This window comes from Engystomops pustulosus, chromosome 10 (assembly GCF_040894005.1).
Source record: "Engystomops pustulosus chromosome 10, aEngPut4.maternal, whole genome shotgun sequence".
In the NCBI taxonomy this organism is placed as follows: Eukaryota; Metazoa; Chordata; class Amphibia; order Anura; family Leptodactylidae; genus Engystomops; species Engystomops pustulosus.
In genome coordinates, this window is record NC_092420.1 from 41,609,799 (window position 1) to 41,634,597 (window position 24,799).

A 24,799-nucleotide genomic window follows, 5' to 3' on the forward strand; every position below is an offset into this window, starting at 1 on the left:
GGATGTTTTTATATAGGTAAAACGATAAGGTCCTTATTTACCAGTTTTAGAGAGCATAAAAATTCCGTTGTTAATGGCTAAGGTGTTCTGAGACTAATCGAGCATGTGAAGAGCGTCCACAAAGGGAATGCAAATGTTCTTACTTTTGCAGGATTAGAACAAGTAGCAATACCAGCACACGGGGGTGATAGACAAAAAAAGTTGTTAAGGAGAGCATGGTGGATTCTAAGAACAGAAGCCCTTGGAGCATTAGGACTCGATAAAAATGACATGGGAGTTTTTTTTTCATAAAGTTAGTTTATAATCTTACCCAGAGAAGGGTTACTATGGAGTACTGTTTATTGTGGCAGGATAAAAAACTTTCCCAGGACGTCTTTTTATATATATCCATTTTTGTGATTAAGTCGAGTCTCCTATAGCTCCCCTGTTTAGTTTGCTCCCTTGCTACCCTTTGTCCATCTAGATTCCGAACCAGCATTGTCTTGGTGGTATATTACTAACCACGTGTTATTAGCTATTAGGCCTATTTAAAATATAATAATTGCTTTTTGCCTCTTTTCCAGTCCGAAATATTAGCCACACCCCCTTAGGAAATGAATACTATTCTATTCTACTCCTTCTCTGCATAAAGTTCTCCTTCAGGTCCGCATTGGGGACTTACGCCCATGTATTTTCTGATTGGGGCAGATATGTGTATGGTTTCCATTCAGGTCTGATTCAGTCAAGGTTCATAGACTCCGCCCCTCCACAGACTAGAATACAATGACAGATTACAAAATTTGGGATTATTCAGTTTAGAAAAAAGACGACTGAGGGGAGACCTCATTACAATGTACAAATACCTGAACGGACAGTACAAGGATCTCTCCAAAGATCTTTTTATACCTAGGCCTGTGACCAGGACAAGGGGGCATCCTCTACGCCTAGAGGAGAGGCGATTCTACCATCACCATAGACAAAGGTTCTTTACTGTAAGAGCAGTGAGACTATGGAACTCTCTGCCGCAGGAGGTTGTTATGGCGGACTCTATGTACATGTTCAAGACAGGCCTGGATGCCTTTCTGGAGAGAAAAAATATCACGGGTTATGGGGATAAAACATTTATTTAATTCTTGAAGGTTGGACTTGATGGACTTGCGTCTCCTTCCAGCCTTATATACTATGATACTATGATACAAATTTCAGTGGAGGAGTTCGCTAGTGCAGTCTTCCTTCTGGTCCGAAGGGACACCTTGCTTGTGTAGAGGTGGAACCTAGTAAGGCTCCCCCCCCTCTATTTGTTTTTAACCAATGATGTTTATTTTAAAGTTGTGGGTGTGTTATTGTGACGTAAGATTCTGTGTGGCGAACCGCCTATAAATTAGTTGGATTGCCACATAGAATCAGGCAAGATGAAGCTCTAAGACAGCGCAAAACGATTCGTCCCTCTCACACTGCTACCTGCGTCTTTCCCTCTCCCTGACCACATGCATGTATTTTAAAGTATAGGAAATAAAGAAATGATGTTTTAATCTTCAATGGTGTGTGCTAACTATTCATTTTCTATATGACTACTTTTTTTAGGTTTGTTATAATTAAACAATGATGGGGATAGCAAATTTCCCAGAGTCTGTCCCCTCCGGGACACTACTCTACATCCAGATGACAAGATTTTTTTTAAAGTGGGATCTGTTTTCAGAAGAATCACGATTCTGTACCCTCTTCTCCGCCCTTTGTAGAGCCCATTCTGGATATCCCCTTTTGTGTAGTCTCTGGCAGATTTGTTGTTTTTCAGTATTATATGTTGATTCCAGACTGCAGTTCCTTCTACTCCTTGTCAACTCCCCCACCGGAAAGGCTTTTATAGTATGTGGTGGGTGTTGTGATGTGGCGTGGAGAATGGTGTTACCCGCCGTTTGTTTGCGGAAAGTACTTGTAATGATTTTTGCATGAGGTATGCCCTCCATGTGAAGGTCCAAGAAAAAAAGTTTGTGTTCATCAGTATGAAAAGTGAATTTGAGATTTGCTGTGTTGTCATTAACATAATCCATGAACATTGGTATGGCAGGTACTGACCCCCTCCAAATAATGAGCACGTCATCTATGTACCTACCATACCAATGTATACTGTCCACAAATGGGTTGTTCTGATTGTAAATAGTCTGTTCCTCCCACCATGCCATGATTAAATTGGCCCTTTGAGTTGCAAATAAAAAGCATTATCGAACATGAAATAGTTATGTGTGAGGAGATAAAAACACACTTCCATGACATATTCTTTGAAATCTGCCGTGTAATTGGAGTAATGATCTAGATGGAACGCTAATGCTGTAAGTGCAATGTGATGGGGGATCTGAACATCTCTGGAATCTTGGAGATACCCTGGGGTTCTTTTGGCCAGAGGCTGGAGAATTTGGTCCAACCAGCTACATAGATGTTCGTTCAGGGATCCTATCCCTGACACAATGGGGCACATTTACTTACCCGGCCCATTCGCGATCCAGCGGCGCGTTCTCTGCACAGGATTCGGGTCCGGCTGGGATTTAAGATGGTAGTTCCTCCGCCGTCCACCAGGTGGCGCTGCAGCGCCGAAAATAATCTTAACGCCCCGGAATGCACCATCCCATAGAAGGTGAAGGTGAGCGCTCCCCAAGCGACACATTTTCGGTTTTTAAATGCGGCGGTTTTTCCGAATACGTCGGGTTTTCGTTCGGCCACGCCCCCCCGATTTCTGTCGCGCGCATGCCGGCCCGATGCGCCACAATCCGATCGCGTGCGCCAAAAACCCGGGGCAATTCATGTACAAGCGGCGCAAATCGGAAATATTCGGGTAACACGTCGGGAAAACGCGAATCGGGCCCTTAGTAAATGACCCCCAATGGGTCTCATGGGTGGAGGTAGGATTCCTTTATGGGTTTTGGGGAGGGCGTGCATATTGGGTGTAATGGGATTGTCCACTAAAATTTGTTCCGCTTGTGTCTTAGTTATGACACCCAATGATACTCCCTCCGTTAAAACCTGTGACAGTTCCACTTTGAAATAAGGATTGGGATTCTCATCAAGCCTGTGATAGGTGTCAGTTTCATTGAGAATGGACAAGATCTGGTCTCGATATACAGCCTTATTCATGACAACAACTGAACCTCCTTTGTCCGACAAAATATTGAGAAAAGTGAAAAAACGCCAGCTCACCCTCGAGGTATACTTCGAGTCAGCAATCCTCCCGGTGAGACCATGACTAAGTCAGTATGACGAAACGCGTAGGTCTGATGTGTGCCATTTTCACTTTGCTGTATTATGGATTTTAAAGCTTGGAAATAAAGAATCATTGATTTTATCTGCATCTCCCGTGAAAGTGCTGGATTTGTTCCTGGATGCTATCCTTTGTCCGACATGTGTATGACAACATCATCCCAAGCTAAGATATCTTTTAATGCTTCTCTAAGGGAATTGGGGAGATTGTGATGTCCCTTAGTTTGTTGTTGTTGTAGGGATTTGAGGTCCTTCTCAACCCTGTTTTGAAAGGTATCCATACAGTCAACTCTGGACGAAATGGGGTAATATCTGGGATTTTTTACTTTAAAGGGGATGTTGTCATTCTGCATATCGGTAGAAGGGTGTTCTATATCTGAGGAAATAATATTCACCAAAGTAACTTGATCTGCAAATAACAGTGAATTAAATAAGATTGAGGTCTTATTTTCTGTACATATCATGTCAACAACTGTGTTTCTATTTCATTAAAGAAATGCCTTATGGTCTCTAACAAACTTGTTTATGTCACAATATAAGTTGAAGTCCTTTGTGGGGACAAAATTAAGACCTTGTGAAAGCAGTTCCTCCTGGGAAGCAGTTAACTCATGTGATGACAAATTAACTACATCTAGATTACCTATGTTTTTTTGTTGTTGCTCCTCAATGTCCATGAGGGGATACTGTCTGCTTTTCTGGTGCTTGCGCCCCCCCTCTCAGTTTTTTGCTGCTTTAGGGTTTCTTTTCTTTTTATAGTAAGATGGATTCTTTGGAGTACTTTGAGTTTGTTCGTTCTCAGAATCCTGTGTTGGACAGTCTAATGATTCTTGGTCCAAAGAAAGGAAACTCACTTTTGGTGCCTTATAATGTTGAGATTTCTTGTAACGTGATCTTCTTAGTATAGATCTTGGTGTGTGAGGAGGTTTTTCCCACCTCCCCCATTCATAAACTTGCTGATTCACATAATTGTATTCATCCCGTTGCCATTTGATTTTCTTAGTTTCTGCAATTTTTTCTTCTATGGAATTGATGTGTTGTTGTAGTTTTAGGATCTGGGCGTTAAATTCCGCCTCTACAAGCTTCTCCTGTAACTTTTGTTGTAGTGATGTTATTTGGGACTTGAGATCCTGCAACTTAATTTCTTCTTGTAATTTCTTCTTCAGCTGCATCAGTTGAGTGGAGCACTCCGAGAGTATTTCGTTCCATTTATTGACAAATGATTCAGAATATACATTTGAAGGGATCTTCTTGATTCTGAGACGGAGTGGTATGAATCCTTTGTCTAAATATACTTTCAAGGTGGTGTGATCCCACCAAATGCGTGTCTCTTGCTCCATTAAAGCCTCCAGATTTTTATACACATCCACCTGGGTGTTGGTTGAGACTAGTGGAAACGTTGTCAATAAATGGAACGAAATACTCTCGGAGAGGAGATCGCCCCGTGGCACGGAATTTGGCCGCATCGCAACTCTGTCTTGGTGATACACAGACAAAGTTTTCACTTCTGCATATCAGCTCACCTTCACGAAATAATTGGTGCCCCTGCCACAAGACGAGTCTCCACTTGACAATGTGTCCTTGTCAAAAAGGACAGAGGAAGCGACGCCTTCTGTTGAATATTCAATCAGATGCCGGATGTGACGTGCAGGCTTAGGGGCGGGTGCAAATTCGCTGGCGGGGCTTTTAAATGTTTGTATGTTTTGTACTTCATATTATATTTGTCATGAGTAAGAGTGGGTGTACCGCTTGAAACGCATTGACTACAAAAAATTGTTTCATGGAGTGATAAAAGTTCTATGCTGTCGGGAACCTGGCTGGACCGTGATTATATTTCCGTATTGCTACATGCCCTAGCAGGAGGGTGGTCCGTGATGGATCCTACACTGGAGGCAATCTACGGAGTGGTGAGCTGGCATCTATACTTTTTATTCAATAACCCGCTATGCCCAAGAAGGCTCTGACCTGCTTTTTGGAAATGGGCTGAGGTCAGTTTTTAATTGCCTCAATTTTGTCACTAATATCTAGCCTCCTCCAGACCTATTTTACATTTTTTTGGGTTGGCGGTTCAGCCGGCCTCTTGCAAGGAATTCAAGACTGCTCGTACATTCCCCAGAGAAAATTACCAATCTGGGCTAAAGATAACCACATCATGTAGGTAGGCTGCTGAATATTCTCTATGAGGCTTCAAAACTAGGTCCATTAACCTCTGAAAAGTGTCTGGTGCACCATGTAAGCCGAAAGGGAGTACTTTATACTGATAGTGGCCTTCTGGTGTAGAGAAAGCCGTCTTTTCCTTAGCCTCTTTAGTTAATGGAACCTGCCAATAGCCCTTAGTAAGGTCTATAGTAGTGACATACCTAGCCGGACCCAACCTTTCTATCAATTCTTCAACCCTCGGCATAGGATAGGCATCAAATTTTGAGATTTCATTCAACTTTCTAAAGTCATTACAAAATCTCAGGGTAACGTCGGGTTTGGGAATGAGAACGATTGGGCTAGACCAACCACTTTGTGATTTTTCAATAACCTCAAGGTCCAACATTTTATTCACTTCCTCTGGGATTTTCTCCTGGCTGTGTCACAATATCATTTTTTATCTGGTTAGTACGTCCAGGCAACTCAGAGAATGTTTCCCTGTTCCTCTGTAGCAGCTCCCTGACCTCTTGTTTCTGAACTGCGGATAAAGTTTCAGCAACATAAACCTCAGGTAACACATTGCTGGGCAACTGTTTCATAGTTTCATAGTTTCTACGGTTGAAAAAAGACACTTGTCCATCAAGTTCAACCAAAGAAGGGAAGGGATTGGATGAGGAAGGGATTTAGGGGAAACAATTCTATATAACATAACCATCAATGTTATTTAGGTGTAAAAAGGCATCTAGACCCTTCTTGAAGCTATACGCTGTCCCTGCTGTGACCAGCGCCTGAGGCAGGCTATTCCACAGATTGACCGTTCTCATAGTAAAAAAGCCCTGTCGCCTCCGGTGATTAAACCTTGATTTCTCCAAACGGAGACAGTGCCCCCTCGTCTTTTGATTTGATCTAATCTGAAACAACTTACCACCATATTTTTTGTATGGACCATTCATATATTTAAATAAATTAATCATGTCCCCTCGTAGTCGTCTTTTTTCCAGACTAAATAAATCTAGTTGTTTTAATCTTTCCTCATAACTGAGACCCTCCATACCCCTTATCATTTTTGTGGCTCTACGTTGAACCCTCTCCAGCTCCAGGGCATCCTTTTTATGGACCGGTGCCCAGAACTGGACAGCATATTCCAGGTGTGGCCGAACCAGTGCCTTGTATAGTGGCAATATTACATCCCTATCACGAGAGTCCATACCACTTTTGATACATGACAAGATCCTATTGGCTTTAGAGGCAGCTGATTGACATTGCATGCTGTTATTCAATTTATGATCTACTAGTACCCCCAGGTCCTTCTCAACAAGGGACTCTCCCAGATTTACTCCCCCAAGGACATATTTTGCCTTTGGATTATTGGCCCCCAGGTGCATAACCTTACATTTATCCACATTAAACCTCATTTGCCAAGTGGATGACCAAACATTCAGTTTGTCCAAGTCACCCTGCAGCCTATGAACATCCTCCATGGACTGTATTACACTACACAGTTTGGTGTCATCTGCAAAAATAGACACAGTGCTATTAATTCCTACCTCTATATCATTAATAAATATATTAAATAGTAGTGGGCCAAGCACAGAACCCTGGGGTACACCACTCATAACTGGTGACCATTCCGAGTAGGAATCATTGACCACAACTCTCTGGATACGATCCTTCAGCCAGTTTTCAATCCAATTGCAAATGATTTCTGCCAAACCAATAGCCCTAATTTTACCCATCAGGCGTCTATGAGGGACAGTGTCAAATGCCTTTGCAAAGTCCAAGAACACAATATCCACAGCTGCTCCTCCATCCAGGCATCTGCTCACCTCTTCATAAAAGCAGATAAGGTTAGTTTGACAACTTCTATTCTTAGTAAACCCATGCTGGCTGTCACTTATTATACTATTTGATGTCACATACTCCAGTATGTAGTCTTTTACTAACCCTTCCAATACTTTCCCCACAATGGAAGTTAAGCTTACAGGCCTGTAATTGCCAGGCGAAGTTCTAGAGCCCTTTTTATATATTGGCACCACATTTGCCTTGCGCCAGTCACTTGGCACCACACCAGACATTACGGAATCCCTGAAGATTTTAGCCAGCGGTACAGCAATAACAGAACTGAGTTCTTTAAGAACTCTGGGGTGTAACCCATCTGGTCCAGGAGCTTTGTACACATTGATTTTATTTAGCTTAGACTGGATCATGTCTACATTCAGCCAGTCTAGTATATCACAGGATCCATGACCCACACTGGCACCACCCAAGTCAGAAGTTCTCTCTTCTATTGTATAAACGGAGCTAAAAAACCTATTAAGTATCTCCGCCTTCTCCTGGTCTCCAGTCACCGATGCCCCATTTTCAGAATAAAGGGGTCCAACCTGTTGTGACCCATTTTTTTTTGCATTGATATACCTAAAAAATTTCTTGGGATTTGTTTTGCTATCTTTAGCTACCTGTCTTTCATTTTGTATTTTGGCTGATTTGATTTCTTTTTTACAGATTTTGGTAAGTTTTTTGTAAGTATTGAAAGCCTCAGGTGACCCGTCAGATTTATATTTTTTAAATGCCCTCTTTTTCTCATGAATTGCCCTTTTAACTGTAGCTGTAAGCCACGCGGGGTGTAATCTAGCCCGTCTATACTTGTTACCTATTGGAATAAATTTAGAAGTATAAAAACCCAGGACAGATTTGAATTTCTCCCATTTAACATTAGTATCACCATGTGACAGTATCTGATCCCAGTCTATATCCTGTATTGCAGCCCTGAATTTTTGGAAATTAGCCCTCTTAAAATTCAAAGTTTTCGATTTTCCCACCTGTTTCTGCTTTTTAAAGTTTAAGAGGAAAATAATTATATTATGATCGCTGTTCCCAAGGGGTTCCCTGATACTGACATTTTGGACAATCTCCTCATTGTTAGAAATCACAAGGTCCAACAATGCGTCACCTCTTGTGGGATCTTCTACAAGCTGCAACATAAAATTATCCTGCAGAAAGTTGATAAAATGTCTCCCCTTCATAGATGAAGACGAGCCCTGACCCCAATTTATATTTGGAAAGTTAAAGTCTCCCATTATCACTACGGTCCCCTCCTGTGCAGCCCGCTCCATCTGTTTATATAGGTGACCCTCTATTTCCTCAGAGATGTTAGGGGGTCTATAAATTACACCAAAAATAATTTTCTCAAAGCTCTCTTGGCTTTGAATTTCAACCCACAAAGTTTCAGCCTCCTCACACTCTGAGACCACTGACTCATTCACAATCGCTTTTAAGTCTCTTCTGACATACAGACATACACCACCTCCCCTCCTATTTGCCCTGTCTTTCCGAAAGAGTGTAAAACCTTGAATATTAACAACCCAATCATGCGATGCATCGAGCCATGTCTCTGCTACACCAACAACATCTAACTGTTCCTCTAATATCAGAGCCTCAAGCTCGCCCATTTTGCCTGTGATACTTCTGGCATTTGTGAACATACAATTTAATTTTCCACAGTTATTTATCTGATTTAAAGTAATTTTACTGGCACATATATCCTCACCACTGTTCTGCAACTTGTGGATCTCCTTATCCACTGCCTTAGGCCCCCATACACAGCCCACATCACCACCCACCAACATAACCTGCCCCCTCTCTGACCTGTCTACCCCTTCAGTGTCTTCCTTTTCCTCCTCCCCCGAGCCTAGTTTAAATACTCCGCCACCCCTGCTAGGATCTTCTCCCCCAGCACAGCAGCCCCCCTTCCACTTAGGTGCAAGTTATCTGCAGAAAACAGCTTGTACCCCAGTGAAAAGTCAGCCCAATGCTCTAGGAACCCAAATCCCTCTGCTCTACACCAGGATCTGAGCCATGCATTTAACTCCCTGAGCTCCCGCTGTCTGCTCTGTGTAGCGCATGGCAGAGGTAGGATTCCGGAGAATACTACCTTGGAGGTCCTTTCCTTAAGCTTTGAACCTAGTTCTTTAAAATTATTCTTCAGGCTCCTCCACCTACCATCTATTCTGTCATTGGTACCAACATGGACCACGACAGCTGGGTCATCCCCAGCCCCTCCCAGTAATTTATCCACCCTTTCCACCACATGCTGAACCCTGGCACCAGGGAGACAGCAAACCATTCGGTTGAGGCGGTCTTGGCGACAAATTATTCTATCCGTCTTCCTGATTATAGAGTCCCCTACAACCACTAGCTGCCTTGGCTTACCTGCACTCCCATCCACCCTACTACTAGCTGGTCTGCTCCCCCGGCTGTGAGGGAGAGCAGGATCCGCTAGGGCTGCCATTTCTGACACTGACGTCCTTACATCATTGCACAATTTTGCAATTTTGCTTGGATGTTCAGAGTCAGAGTTGGCCTTCCTTTTCTTTGACCCCTTCCTACCCCCTCTAGTTACAGTAACCCAGCTACCCACCTGGCCCTGCTGGCTTTCCTCTCCACCCTCCACTTCTACCCCGCTTATTGCTTGCTCAGCGAGCAGCATACTCCTTTCAAGATTGTCAATTGCTCGCAGCCGTGCAATATCTTCCTCCAGATCTCTAACACGAGCTTCCAGTAGAAAAATATGGGCACATCTGTCACAGCGGTATTCACCCTCGAACTCTTGCTCCAGCAGTGTATACATGCGGCAGAGTGTGCACTGGAGCATACCACCAATCTTGCTAGCCATATCCTAGTAACAAAACAGTGATAAGTATATAAATCAAGAGATATAAAATGTAGGTTACTTACAGTTCTGTGGACTTCTCTTTTTCAAACTCCGCTTTTTTCAACTCACTTAAGTTCACTAGCCACTTGAAATCACAAGCCAAAACTGAGCGAGCTCAAAAGTGTGTTGCTAGACCTTAACTTATCAGGTGTGAACACTAATCCCTCCTCCCAATTAGCAGACCAGGCAAAGAAAGGAAAAAAAAATCTATTTAAATTGTGACACTAAGAAAAGTGCTATTACCTATATACTCAGTCCACAATCACCCAAACAACAGATTCACTCTTAACACACACAAAACTCCGCTTTTTTTCAACTCACTTAAGTTCACTAGCCACTTGAAATCACAAGCCAAAACTGAGCGAGCTCAAAAGTGAGTTGCTAGACCTTAACTTATCAGGTGTGAACACTAATCCCTCCTCCCAATTAGCAGACCAGGCAAAGAAAGGAAAAAAAAATCTATTTAAATTGTGACACTAAGAAAAGTGCTATTACCTATATACTCAGTCCACAATCACCCAAACAACAGATTCACTCTTAACACACACAAAACTCCGCTTTTTTTCAACTCACTTAAGTTCACTAGCCACTTGAAATCACAAGCCAAAACTGAGCGAGCTCAAAAGTGAGTTGCTAGACCTTAACTTATCAGGTGTGAACACTAATCCCTCCTCCCAATTAGCAGACCAGGCAAAGAAAGGAAAAAAAAATCTATTTAAATTGTGACACTAAGAAAAGTGCTATTACCTATATACTCAGTCCACAATCACCCAAACAACAGATTCACTCTTAACACACACAAAACTCCGCTTTTTTTCAACTCACTTAAGTTCACTAGCCACTTGAAATCACAAGCCAAAACTGAGCGAGCACAAAGCACCTCACAATCTTTCCAGGGTTTAATTAGGTTAACATGGTATATCTGGTAGGGTTTTCTTTTCCCTGGTTGATATAACTTATACTTAACCTCATTAACCCTTTCAACAATCTCATAGGGTCTTTGCCATTTTGCCAAAAATTTACTTTCTACTGTGGGTACCAGAACTAGCACCCTGGCAAGGGTCTACAGATCTATTGTAGACCCTTGCCTGAGCCTCTTGAGCTTGCTGCATATGCTCTTTAACTATTGGCATTACTGCTGCTATGCAGTCCTGCATCTGAGCTATATGCTCAACAACACTTCTATGTGGTGTGCGTTCCTGCTCCCAAGTCTCTTTAGCAATGTCCAATAGCCCTCGTACATGTCTTCCATAAAGGAGTTCAAACGGTGAGAACCCTGTAGATGCTTGTGGAACCTCCCTTATAGAAAACATTAAATAGGGAAGAAGACAATCCCAGTATTTCCCGTCTTTATCCACCACCCTTTTTAGCATGCCTTTCAGTGTCCTATTAAATCTTTCCACTAGCCCATCGGTTTGTGGATGATACACAGAGGTGCGTAAATGTGTAATTTTTAACAACCGACACAATTCTTTAGTAATTTTAGACATGAAAGGTGTTCCCTGGTCTGTCTGGATTTCTTTAGGAATACCAGTTCTGGTGAACATTTGGAACAGCTCTTTTGCTATGACCTTAGATGAGGTATTCCTGAGTGGTATTGCTTCTGGATAGAGGGTTGCGTAGTCTAGGATCACTTAGATGTGTTGGTGACCCCTGGCGGACTTAGGTAGTGGACCCACAAGATTCATAGCAATACGCTCAAAAGGAATTTCAATAATTGGAAGGGGAATGAGTGGGTTGCGAAAATGCTGCCGATAAGTGTTAATTTGACACTCAGGGCAGGATTGACAAAATACATCAACCGCTTTATAAATACCGTCCAGAAAAATTTTCTCTCAATTCGCTCTCTGGTTTTCTCAGCCCCTAGATGTCCCCAAAATACATGAGAATGAGCTAGCTCCAATATCGCTTTTACAAAACACTGCGGTACAACAAGCTGCTCTATTACATCAGTTGGGGATTTCTTCACCCAATACAACAAGTCATTGTGTACCATAAAATGGGGAAACACAAATTCCATGCCTGGTTCTTCCAGGCATTAACAAGATTCGGATCTCTCAGCTGTTCTGTACCAAGGTTTCCCCTAGATACTTGTAATTGGGAAAGTTCTAAATCAGGAACTGTTTCCTCTGAGTCCCCAGCAAGGACCTCTAAAGGAAAATTATTAGGTTCCTCTTGCTCTATAGGTACTGCAGTGACAGGCTCAGCTGAGGTTTCAGACAGGTTAACATCATGTGGCAAAATATACAATTGACTGTTTTTATTTTCCCACACATCCCAGAATAAGGGAAAATTTTGTCCAATAATGACACTGTGTAACAGGTTTTTAGCCACGCCGACTTAATGTCTTAATGTCCCACAAGTAGTTTCCACCATTATCACAGCAGTGGGATAGTCCTTAGTATCTCCATGGATACAAATTACACCCATGTGGTGAGTCTGGACTTTGTCAGGGTCCACCAGACTTGCATGTACCAAAGTCACCTGACTCCCAGTGTCCACATTCGAGACACCAAACTGTAGGGGTTTAGCTCACTGGTGAGAGCCAAGGCAGTTCACCGAGACGCTGAGTCAGACTTTTAGTTCCAAACCCTGGTTTGACTTCCAGTCTTTATTGTCAGTTGTGGTCACAAGTCCAACTTGTACAGGCTCATAACTAACAGAAATACAATACAAAACAAAAAAGACCTGCCCGCCTGGGCGCTAGATAGCACAATAGCTTTTTCAATAAGTATATAGGTTCCAAATACTGATGATATAATGCAACGGGTGTGTCCAATGTGAACAGGTTTCAATTCCCGATGGTTAAACTGTGGTATCCAACATTATAAATCCAGCAGACATGAAACGGTCTGTCTCCTAAACAGTTCAAAATACGTGAACAAGGGGCGCTTGCGCCCGGTGCTCGAGACGGCAGCAAGTTCGCAGAGACGACTCCGCGTTCAAGATGGCAACAAAGTCCATTTCTTCACCACTCCTGAGGAAGCAGCAGACTGACTGATCATAGGCCTCGGCGGCCTTGTACTTTTTAACCTGCTCTGCTAGATCTCTCTCTGTGGCGGTTGTATAGGGGGGCAGACAGGTGGTAGGGGCTAAGGGAAGAGAATTCGGATATTTCAAGTTACAGGTTGCATGTTTACAGTTCACAGGAATTCTCTTCCAAACTATTTCTTTCCCCGCAGCAGGAATATTGTTATCCCTAATTGGAGCACTTCCTCCCAAACCCGAGTGTAGGGAGTAATAGCTACTAGAGACACATATCAAGCAATAGTGCTTCTAGTCAGGAGCTCTTCTCTCTCCAAGAGTGTGTAGTCTCCTTGTTATGGTGTAGTTAGGTACACCTTCTGTTAGGTTCACGTATGGCAAAATGTATTTTTAGGCCAGACCTGGTTGGGTTGGTATGGGCAGGGTGGGAGTGAGGGTTTTTTTTGGACTCAGGTTGTGTGAGATTGGTGTCTGGAATGTCTGAAGTGTGGATGGGGCTGTACGAGTGGGAATGGATGCTGGGAGCTATTCCATCCTCTGCAATCCTCCACATTTGCACAGTATGGCTGGGTGTAGAATAGTTTCCTGGAATGTCCGGGGTCTGAATTGTAAGATCAAGAGAGCTCTTGTATTCAACTTTCTCAAAACTCATAACCCGGACATACTTATTTTTCAGGAGACGCACTTGAGGGGTCAGAGGATACTGGCCTTAAAGAGACCGTGGATGGGGGTTGTGGGGTCTGATCTCAAGTCGACCAGTGCAGTAAGTATATTGGACGGAAGCCAAATTATTAAATATTACTTGGAGCTCACAAGCAATATGCTATATACACAGACTCAGAGTCAGTGTGGGCAAAAAGCACAGTTTATTTGAACAGGTCTTTTATACACTTTAGAATAGCCATATACCACACGTAGTCTTTTTCTGCGGCATGTAAGACTCTCCAGGAGTCATATAAGTCTTCCGAAAGGATGAGATTGGAGAATCTCATGCTATCGCAGGAGGTGTTCGAGTTTGGGGTGGTGGGGGGGGAGCTTTATCTATGTTTGAGCTGGGAACCAGGTTAAAATCGCCACATACTATTAAATGCCCCTGTTTTATATTATTGATTTTTTTTCTATAATGCCTTTAATGAAAGGGTATTGTTTTTTGTTGGGGGCATAAATGGAAATCAATGTGAAAACTTCATCAATTTTACAAATGAGGAAGATATAGCGTCCATCAGCATCCACTTCTGATTTAATGAGGTCAAAGGCCACTGTATCTTTTATAGCAATTGTAATTCCCCTTTTTTTTTCTCTGCAGGAGAAAAGAATATATTCCCCTTTTTTTTTCTCTGCAGGAGAAAAGAATATATGGGGAAATTTGTTGTGTTTTAGTCTTTTTGTATCTTCTAAATTTAGATGTGTTTCTTGAGCGCAGATAAACAAAGTTTTTAAACTTTGAGCATTTTTCCAAATTAAGGCTCTCTTCATAGGGCTGTTAAAGCCTTTGGTGTTGATAGTGGTTAGATTAAATGTCAATTTTTATAGGATAAGAGTGGATGCTTACTGCGACGCTGTATCTATACAAACAATTTATACTGGATTCTATGCAAGTTATTACATTTGTCGCCGTAACAAAACTTAAACAATTAGTCAAGGTTACACTAAGTTTAAGAAAAAAAACACAAAACTTAACGGTTGTGTCGATACTATCAGCATCTTCACAGAGGGGGTTGTAAATTGGGGGGGGAGGATTCCGACTGTCCGGTTCTTTCTGAACCTACCAAGCTTCAAGATGGCTTGGTGTAAGTGTGGGAGGGGGTTTAGTTAACCAATACGGAGAAGAATGGAGATTTCTTGGCTCCGCGGACTCCCTTGAGTGGGAGGTATTTTAGTAAAGGGGGTGGTATTAACTTAACCGGGTAGCCCCATTTGTATGCAACGCTTTGTTCTCTCAGCGCTTTAGTTGCTGTAGCGAAATCTCTCCTTCTGCTTAGAGTTGCTGCGGAGAGATCTAAGAAGATCGTGGTGCCCTGGAAGCGCTCTGGAAACGGTTTCTTGCTGCTTGCTGCCTTAACAATAGCCTCTTTGAAGTGGAAAAAGTGAATTCTTGCAATAACGTCCCTGGGAGCAGAGGCAGGGACACTTTTAGGTTTGGAGATTTTGTGCGCCCTGTCTATTACCAGATCCCTTTTTTCAGCTTCTGGGATGATGGCGACGAAATAATCAATGAGAAAATCTTGTAAGTGGTCTGTTTCTACGGTTTCGGGAATGCCCCTGAATCTTAGATTGTTTCTCCTGGATCTGTCTTCCAGGTCCGCTAGCTTTAGTTTAATGTCTGTTATTTCATCATTGGATTCATTGTAGGCATCTACTAAGGAGTTGTGGGCATCAGTGAATTGCTCCATTTTGTCCTCTAGATCAGAGGTTCTTTCTCCAATGTGTGTTATCTCATTCTGCAGGACACTTAGTGCGCTGGAGATATCTTTCTGTAATGACTGCCTCAGGGCTCCCAGCATGTCAGACAGCATGTGCCTCATGCTCAGTCACTGGAGCAGAGGGGGCTGATGTAGCAGAGCTCAGTGAGGGGTTGCTCATGGGGTCTTGCTGTGGGGTCCGGATACTTTCTGGGGCTCCTAAATAGGGCATAGTTGGGCTAAAGCGGAAGGCTGCGCTTATGTCAGCTTCAGAGCGCAGCCACGCTCTCTTCTCTTCTCTCTCTGATGCTGCCTGCGGGCCGCGTGTGGGGGAAGTGTCGGCGTCATCTTGGCTCTGCGCCGGGAACAGGGAGGTCAGCCTTACCGGCCCGGCGCCCTTTCTTTTCGACTTCCCCATAGTCCGGCTGCACTCCAGGTTGTCTGCGGGGGTGTCCGACGCGGTTCCTCCGCTTTGATATCGACAAAGCCGAATTCTGTGTGCCGTTGGGGATCGGGAGTCCGCAGAGCTCTCTTGCTGTGCGACCGCTCGCTAGCACATCAGGCCACGCCCCCCCCTTCCTACACAAACTTTTAAGCCACTTTTTTACCTCCCTGATCTCCCACTGCTTTTCTGGTGTGGCACATGGTATAGGCAGTGTTCTAGAGAAAACTACAGATGAGATACTGATGTATCCAGTATATAAATAGGTTTCAATAAGTATATAGGTTCCAAATTATGATAATATAATGGGATGATAACGGGTGTGTCCAATGTGAACAGGTTTCAATTCCCGATGGTTAAACTGTGGTATCCAACATTATAAATCCAGCATACATGAAACGGTCTGTCTCCTAAACAGTTCAAAATACGTGAACAAAGGGCGCATGCGCGTGGTGCTCGAGACAGCAGCAAGTTCGCAGAGCTCTGCGCCTCACCAGACCGCAAGCAGCAATTACTAGCGATTTTTAGCACTTACCCTCTCCATATCGTGCCAGTAGACATAGGAGGACAGCGGGCTGCTCTTGATGGCCAAAGACAATCAAAAAAAGACGGCCGCCATTTTTGATCTGGACTCGCATGCGGCGCCATCTTCCCCTCAGCTCTATGAGGATTTGACAAAACTTCCTTAAGGAACCCTGGCTATCACTACTTCAGACCCTTTTGAGGAAAGTCTGAGGACCTCGCAGGAGTCATCAGGAGCCCTGGATAAAGTTATGGCCAAAATTACATTCAGCCAGCCGAGCTCAGCAGCCTCAATTGGCTAAGGTGGGTTCGACAGTAGCCCACATTAATCAACATTCAGCAGCTATTTCAGATGTTCATGGCCAACTGGAGGAGGCTTGGTCTAAAATTGAAGACTTAGAGAATAGGTCCCGCAGAGAAAATTTCAGGATTAGGGGCCTTCCTGAGACAGTTACTGATCTAGAACAATTTGTACATGATATATTTGCAACATCCCCCACCGGGGCCTAGCCTTTTCTCGGGGCCTGGAGTCAGCTGGGGCCCGCAGTACCTGAGTGGCTGGCGGTTGCGGCCTAGGCACGCTAGTGTCACGGTGCTTGGTATGGGGAACCGGAGGGCTGTCCTACAGCCTGGCAGATCTCCAGCAGGGTGGTGTTGGCAAGAAATGATGAGGGAGAGGCTGCTATAGCGGTTCTCCCTGGGGCAACCCTTTGGTGTCTAGAGTATGGGTCTCTGTGTAGTGGACAGGGTGTCTGTGATGATGGCAGCCGTAGTAGCAGGGACCAGACGGAGGCAGAGGTTGAACAAAAACAACTTACAGTTCTTTATTGGAACCGACAGGAACCGCAGCAACGTGCCTTAACAAAATGGTGGAGTGCTGAGATGCAGTTGGAGGGAGCCACAGGAGGGATCATCAGCCTGGATGCAATGGCAGGCTGGGAGATAGCTGTGTCCTAAAAGGCTGCTTCAGCTTGTCCTGGGTTGCTTCAGGTATCACCCTGGAAGGTAGGATGATACCCCTTTCCTCTCTCTGTCTAACTCACTACACTCTACTGTCTCACTGCTTGGTCTGACTGGCTAGTCTTTCTGACTGAATCCTGTCAGACTCACTTCTCTGACTGAAGTGACTGTTGGAAATCTCCAACCGTCATTTTTTCTCAGCTCTTGGTCATGTGGTGGTTACTCCTCCAATTACATCCCAGCTTACAATACATTAGGATAACACATGTGATTGGATGACACATCTTACATCACATCAAATAATTAACTCCTGCCTTGCCAGGCAGGATCTACCACTGCAGTACTCATCTGTGTTATCTAGTGTTATGTAGTAACATGCTGTGGGGCTGATCAGACCCTACACAGGCTGAAAGCTACATGGTGGGACGTATTCGCAAACACAGCTTTGCCTTGCATCGGCGAGGGTGTTGCATATTCAAGACGATACTATCCGACCTTTGGGGTAGATACATGATGTGGATCGGGTTCACATAGCCCTTACTGCACATAGAGCAGACGGCCTACCTAGAGACATAGTGGTTAAACCCCACTTCTTTCCATTAAAGAACAAGGACAGGTCACAGGACATTAAATATAGATGGGCTTTTCCATTTAAATTACTGTCTCATCATCACAACAAGTTGCATCAGTTTTCATCTTTACAGGAAGGAGAAGAAGGTTAAGCCGAACTGGGTTTTCTGCAAAAAGAGCTAGGATGTATGGAATTGACATCTTCCCCAAAATCCATTACGTTCCGATTGCCTCACAAGATGACTCCACTCTTGTCAATCTGGAAGAAGAAAATGCCAACTACCTGAAGTTATATTTCAGCAAACCTTGCTGGTAGAAAGACATTACAATGTTGTAGGCTAACTCACTGTTGATGTTGTCAAGCTCCTACTTTTTGTTGCAGCATGAGAGATGGCAAGATAGCCTTGCTGCCTTAGGTCTGGGAGGTTGTCGCTTGACCTCCACTGAGTTTGTGACCTGCCCTGGTGACCAGCTGGTCTGTCCCTTGGTCGGATCCAAACTTTACTTTCAGATTTTGGTGGTTGACCGTGACCTTACATTGATAGACAGAGTTTCTGTCCTTATGGTTTTGTATATGTTGATTGTTTTTTTTCTGTCAGATGTTTATCCTACCCCCATGTCCCTTCCCCCCACACCCCTGGCCTGATTTTGGGTGAGAGTGAAAGAATGCTTAGAGTACAACGGGATAATGATGGCTGCTGAACATATTACACCTTTACAGTCTTTTAAATTGACTTCCCATAATGTACAGGGACTTAATTCTCCAATCAAAAGGAGGGCGGCTTTAAAATTGTTTCATTCCATTCATATTGATGTGGTCTTCCTCTAGGAACTCCATTTCTCTAATACATCTTGCCGCAGATATATGCACCATCAATATCCTATGTTTTATATGGCATTGTCGGCGGAAAAAAAGAGGGGAGTGGGCATATTTTTCTCTAGAAAAATCCCCCTTACTCTTTTTTTTCGTATTAAATTTTTATTCATTTTTCAAACTAAATTTTTACAAACAGCGCTGTTTAGGAGCTTTTTGAAAACAAAAATAATCCAACAGTTACAACTGGGTTGGAGCCCAGTATCAGACATTTAACCAGTAATAGCAGAGTCCTAGTTACCTCATAAAAAAGCCAGGTGCACTCGTAACAGATGATTCAACAAGATTGTGTGAGAAAAACAGGGTGGGGAAGAAAAAGAAAAAAAAAGGGGGGAGGGGGATGGGTAAAGATAGAGAGAGGAAAAAGGGTTGGGTAAGATTAGGGAAAGGAGGGAGAGGCATGAGCATGAGGGGGCTAGAGGGGGGAGGGGGAGGCCAGACTCCCCCAGTCTCCCCAGCCCAGCAACCCATTTAAAATCAGATCTCCTCAGTCTCCTCCGGGGCATCACGCATCAGAGCATTGTAGGCCGATGATGATTTAAAGATAAACCAGTGTTAGTCCCCTTTATTCTGGATCATATGATTAGTGACCCAGATGGCAGATACATACTCATTAAGGGCTCGGTCCAGAGAGCTTCGGTCACGTTTATAAATTACTATGCACCTAACGAAGGCCAACTGCCATATTTTTCTCAAATGCCTCATCTTCTCAAATACCTCACTTCTCAGGGAGTGTTTTTGTAGGAGTGGGACTCCAATTTAACATTAGATCATATTTTAGATAAATCCCATACTCTCAATTCAACATTGTGCCCATCACCTAAACAAGGACTGAGCCTAGCTAAGCTTTTGCACTCTTTTGCCATAGTAGACCAAAAACCCTTCTGCCAGGGATTATACTTATTTTCCCGCAGCCCCTGCCACCTACTCAAGAATAGATCATGTTTTTATTCAGACGCATCTCACCTTCCATCTGCTTTCAACAAAAGTGGTTCCTATATCGTGATCTGACTATGATGCGGTTACATTGACTATGGAATCACTGTGGTTAAGACCTCCAAGCTCACCATGTTGACTTAATGAGTCACTACTCACAAACCGGGATATAACTGATAGAATAGGAAAATCCATTAAATCATATTACAGTGAGGAGCAGAGAGTTCCCACTTCACCGGCAGCTAGCTGGGAGGGACATAAGGTATTGATTAGAGGCCTCCTTACGCAATCGGCTTCGAGGCTGCAGAAACAATGGGCTAAAGTGATCAAGGAGATGGAAGGGAAATACTATTCTTTATTAGCTTATCATAAAGAGAATCCTAGTAGAGATCTTAAGGCCCAAATAGAAGAGGCTAGGACTGAACTTAATCTTTGTCTAACTTCAGCAGCGGAACATAGTATTATATGGTCTAAATTTATTTTTTTAAAGTGATAAGGCTGGTACTTTATTAGCTCAGAGACTAACACCTTGCCCCCAATCTTTCACTATTCCTAAGGTTCAGAAACCAGATGGTAGATTAACCCAACACCCAAAGGAAATATTTGACATCTTTGCCAACTTTTATAATGAACTTTATGGGCAGGAAACTCCCCGTTGGAGACATGCCCCTTTACCTCAATAGAGGTTATGAAGGCCATAAAATCTCTAAAACCATTGAAATGCTTTGGACCAGACGGCTTCTCAAATTTTTATTATAAAAAATTTGCCGATCTATTGGCGCTCCACTTAGTACAATATTTTAACTCTATCAGAGAGGGAACGCTTCCTTTTCCAGAAGCTTTAGCAGCCCATATTTCACTAATACCTAAGCCAGGGAAAGACCACACTAAATGCCAAAACTATGGGCCACCTACTATATGTTACCCAACTATCTGTGCCCTCACTATGGAGCTCCATACTACCATCCCCACCCCCATTCTCCCTAGTTTATTCTTGATGGGACATATAAAAAATATTTTTAAAAGGTGGAAGAATACATACCACATAGGAAAAAGCATAATAAAAACAAGAAAAAAATCTTATTAACTAGTACCGTAAGGCGAAAAATAGAAATATTAGGCATTTAAGTTGTTACAACACAAAGGCAGTGTTAAGACTTTACAGAGTTATAGAGAGAAAAGTAAATTCTTAAAAAAAAAAGACTTTAAAAAGGCAGCAAAAATATAGACTGAAATAAATATTGCCAAGGAAAGTACCGTATATACTCAAGTATAAGCCGAGTTTTTCAGCACATAAAATGTGCTGAAAAACCTCACCTCGGTATATACTTGAGTCAAGAAAAACAAACAACCTGTGTACTCACCTTCTGATGCTCTCCTGGCAGGTACTCTTCTATACAGCGGTGCTCCAGCATCAGCTAGGTGTCCCCGTACTGTCAGTCGCAGGGATTGTGACGTCAGCCGTGCCATGATGTCATGGTGCCTGCGATGGACCGCGCGGGGACACGGAGCCGATGCTGGAGCATCGCTGTATAGAATAGGACCTGAGGCGGGGGCGTCGGAAGGTGAGCACACTGTTTGTCTTTTTTCCTACAGGCATTATATTGGGGGCAGGGGTTGCACGCTATATACTAGGGGATTGGTAGGCTATATACTACAGGGAGGTGGCAGTCTATATATTACAGGGGCTGGCAGGCTGTACACTACATGGGGTTGGCAGGCTATATACTACAGGGGGCTGGAAGGCTATACACTACAGGGGCTGGTAGGCTATATACTACAGTGGCTGGCAGGCTGTATACTACGAGGGGCTGGCAGGCTTGCTCGCTCTATACTGGGTAGGCTGTGACCAATGCATTTCCCACCCTCGGCTTATACTCGAGTCAGTAGGTTTTTCCATGTTTTTTGTGTTAAAATTAGGGGTCTCGGCTTATACTCGCGTCGGCTTATTCCAAATTATTTTTCAAATATATAAATGACAAGAGAGTAAAAACAAAGAGTGTGAGCCCCGGGGTTCATGGTTACAGGAGATGATGAATGGACAATGTTTTGAATGCCACCTTTTTAATTGTGTATACCCGAGAAAACTGGGCCTTCTGGTGTAGTTAGGCTTTTTATTTAATTTTTTTTATATGTTGCAAAGTGGCGAATAGTGGGATTCTCGGCTTTGGGTGCTATTTTCCGTTAGGGGGTTAAACGCCAGGAATAACTCAGTATATTTGATCGGACATTTTGGAGCGCGGCACTACATAACAACATGTTTTATGATTTTAACTATTTATGTTATGTTTTTATGTTTTTACAGTTTTTATGTTATGTTTTTTAGAATTTTTTTTACTATTTTTCAGACCCTCAAGGGTACTTTATTTTTCAAATTATTTTTTATTAATTTTTAACAAAGGTCAACATGACAAGTATTCCAGTGTTATAATGTGACATATCAAAGCATATAACATGTCTTTTGGTTCTTGGGTCGTTTGGTAATTGGCTCGTTTTTCCTCTGATATATATTATAACAAGTCTTTTTCGCATGTGTAGCTTGTATTATACTTGACATTCAAGGTGGTAACGAATTTGTATCGTTGGTAGGAATAACATATGAAACAATTGATCTAACCTTTTAGGACCTTAATTAGGTCCTTAACAACATTTTGGAGAGGGGAGGGGGGTGGATGGGTGTGGGGTAGAGATGAGCTGTGATCACTGATACCATTGGCGACATTCATTACAGATTCTCAGGCTATGTACTGAAATGTTTGCTTCCTGTCCAGAGGTTCCACTTGACACGAAATTTATTAAAGGTTGTGTTTTGATGTGCCAAGATTCTTTCATAGGCGCAGGTTGTGTTCATTTGGTTGATAATTTCGTTGATCTGGGGAGATTCAGTCTTCTTCCAGTGTCTTGAAATTACTAATTTTGTAGACATCAGGAGGTGTATTATGTGTATTATCTTCTGCTCTTTTGGGACGTCTTCTAGGTTTATCAGTGGAAGGGCTTTTTCTGGCTTTAGTGCGAAGTCTTTTTTGTTATTTCTTTTATTATTGTAGCTGTTGCTTTCCATAGGGAAAGAATTTTGGGACAATTCCATAGGATGTGTAATAAGCTTCCTCTCATCCCACATTCACGCCAGCACATTGGTGAAACATTTGGGTATATAAGGTTAAGTCTAGAAGGAGTGAAGTACCATCTTAGGCGGGTCTTTAGTATCGCCTCTATGGGTGCCCCTCAAAACAAGGGTAACAAAAATGGCGAACGACACAAAGGGGCAGGGGCCTTGCAGTCAGCCATAGATGACTCTATGGACAAATCTAGCATTGAGGAGTGTGTGATGAGGTGAATGTATCATTCCCAGCCGGACCCGAATCCAGCGCAGAGAACGCACCGCTGGATCGCGAATGGACCGGGTAAGTAAATCTGCCCCATTGTCTTGAGAAAGCGTCATGGGAGAAAAAAAGACAGGGCCAAAGAGCTATATTGGGGGAGTATCTGTCAATGAAAAGACTGGCGGACCTGTTGAAAACTCAGAACAGGAGAAATACTCTGGGTGCCATAAAAGGGAGAGATGGAGTCCTGGTAACAACCCAAGAAGGAATCAGGGAGGAGTTTAGGCTTTTCTTTGAGGGATTATACTCCTCTGAGTTAACGTTAGGGGAAAAGGAAATAAATGAAACCCTAGTGAGTGTTCCTGTTCCAAGGTTATCAATTGAGGAGAGGGAGGCTTTAGAATGCCCTCTTAGTCTGGAGTAATTGAGCGAGGCTCTAAAAGAACTCCAATAAACTCGAGTCCATTCACGACCTGTTTCTTTCCAAGTCCTTTGACTTGCTGGCTATCACCGAAACATGGATCCAGCAGGATGACACTGCATCACTTGCTGCACTGGGCTATGATGGTTTGCACTCCTCTCACTCCTCCAGACCAGAGAATAGGCAGGGAGGAGGGGTAGGCATACTCCTCTCTCCACGATGGACTTTCCAGGTCATTCCTCCTGTACCCTCTCTTACTTTCCCATCCTTTGAGGTTCACACCCTCAGACTTTTCCGCCCATTCTCTCTTCGTGTGGCTGTAGTATACCGTCCTCCTGGCTCACCCTATCAGTTCCTTGATCACTTTGCTTCCTGGCTCCCTCACTTTCTACCGTGTGATATCCCAACACTCATCATGGGAGACTTTAACATCCCTATGAACAACCCACATCTCCTCTTCAGCCTCTCAGCTTTTATCACTTACTACCTCTCTGTGACTTGTACAGATCTCTGATACTCCTACCCACCAAGAGGGAAACATCATTGACTTGGTCTTTGCCCGACTCTCTTCTGTCTCTGACTTTACTAACAATGACTTTCCACTTTCAGACCATAACCTCCTCTCTTTTACTGTAAATAGTTCTTGTCATGTACAGAATAAGTCCATTTATCTCACATCCCGGAACCCACGTGCCATTAGTGTTTCCCACCTCGTAGAAACTGTGCAGCCATCGCTGTCCCCCATCTCCTCTCTCTCCTGTCTTAACCTGGCTATTAATCATTATAATGATGTTCTCAAAAGTGCCCTAGATAAGATGGCGCCACCCTCAGTTCCAGCCTTTCGACACAAATGTAGGCAACCTTGGCACACGGCACAAACCCGTTTCCTTCGTAAGTGCTCCAGGAGTGCCGAACGTCTGTGGAGAAAATCGAGCACTTCCTCTGACTTTCTTCACTTTATATTTATGCTCAAATCCTATAAATCTGCTCTCCATCTTGCTAAACAGGTCTATTTTACTAATCTAATATCTTCTCTTTCTAACAACCCCAAAAGGCTCTTCAATACTCTTCACTCCTTACTAACACCAAAGGTACAGCAACCTGTCACAGATCTTGGGGCTGAAGATCTGGCCACCTACTTTAAAGATAAAATCAACTGCATTCGCCAGGAAATAATTTCTCAGTCCACTAACTCCATAAATCCCCTTTACTCTAGTACCTTACCCTGTTCACTCTCTTCCTTTGAGCCAGTCACAGAGGAAGAAGTGTCCAGGCTTCTCTCCTCT

General features: G+C 43.3%; 1 protein-coding gene across 8 annotated transcripts in view; it reads left to right on the top strand.

Annotated features, from left to right (window-relative positions):
• The window catches only part of SLC25A17 (solute carrier family 25 member 17), a 556,889-nt gene that overhangs the window by 338,968 nt on the left and 193,122 nt on the right, over positions 1 to 24,799 (top strand). For 6 of the 8 annotated variants that reach the window (XM_072126804.1, XM_072126800.1, XM_072126807.1 and 3 more), the window contains one exon: positions 13,740 to 13,826. The exons of the other annotated variants lie outside the window; for them this stretch is intronic. In XM_072126804.1, the coding sequence (XP_071982905.1) occupies positions 13,740 to 13,826 (87 nt within the window). The remainder of the gene's footprint in view (positions 1 to 13,739; positions 13,827 to 24,799) is intronic. 8 annotated transcript variants of the gene reach the window in all.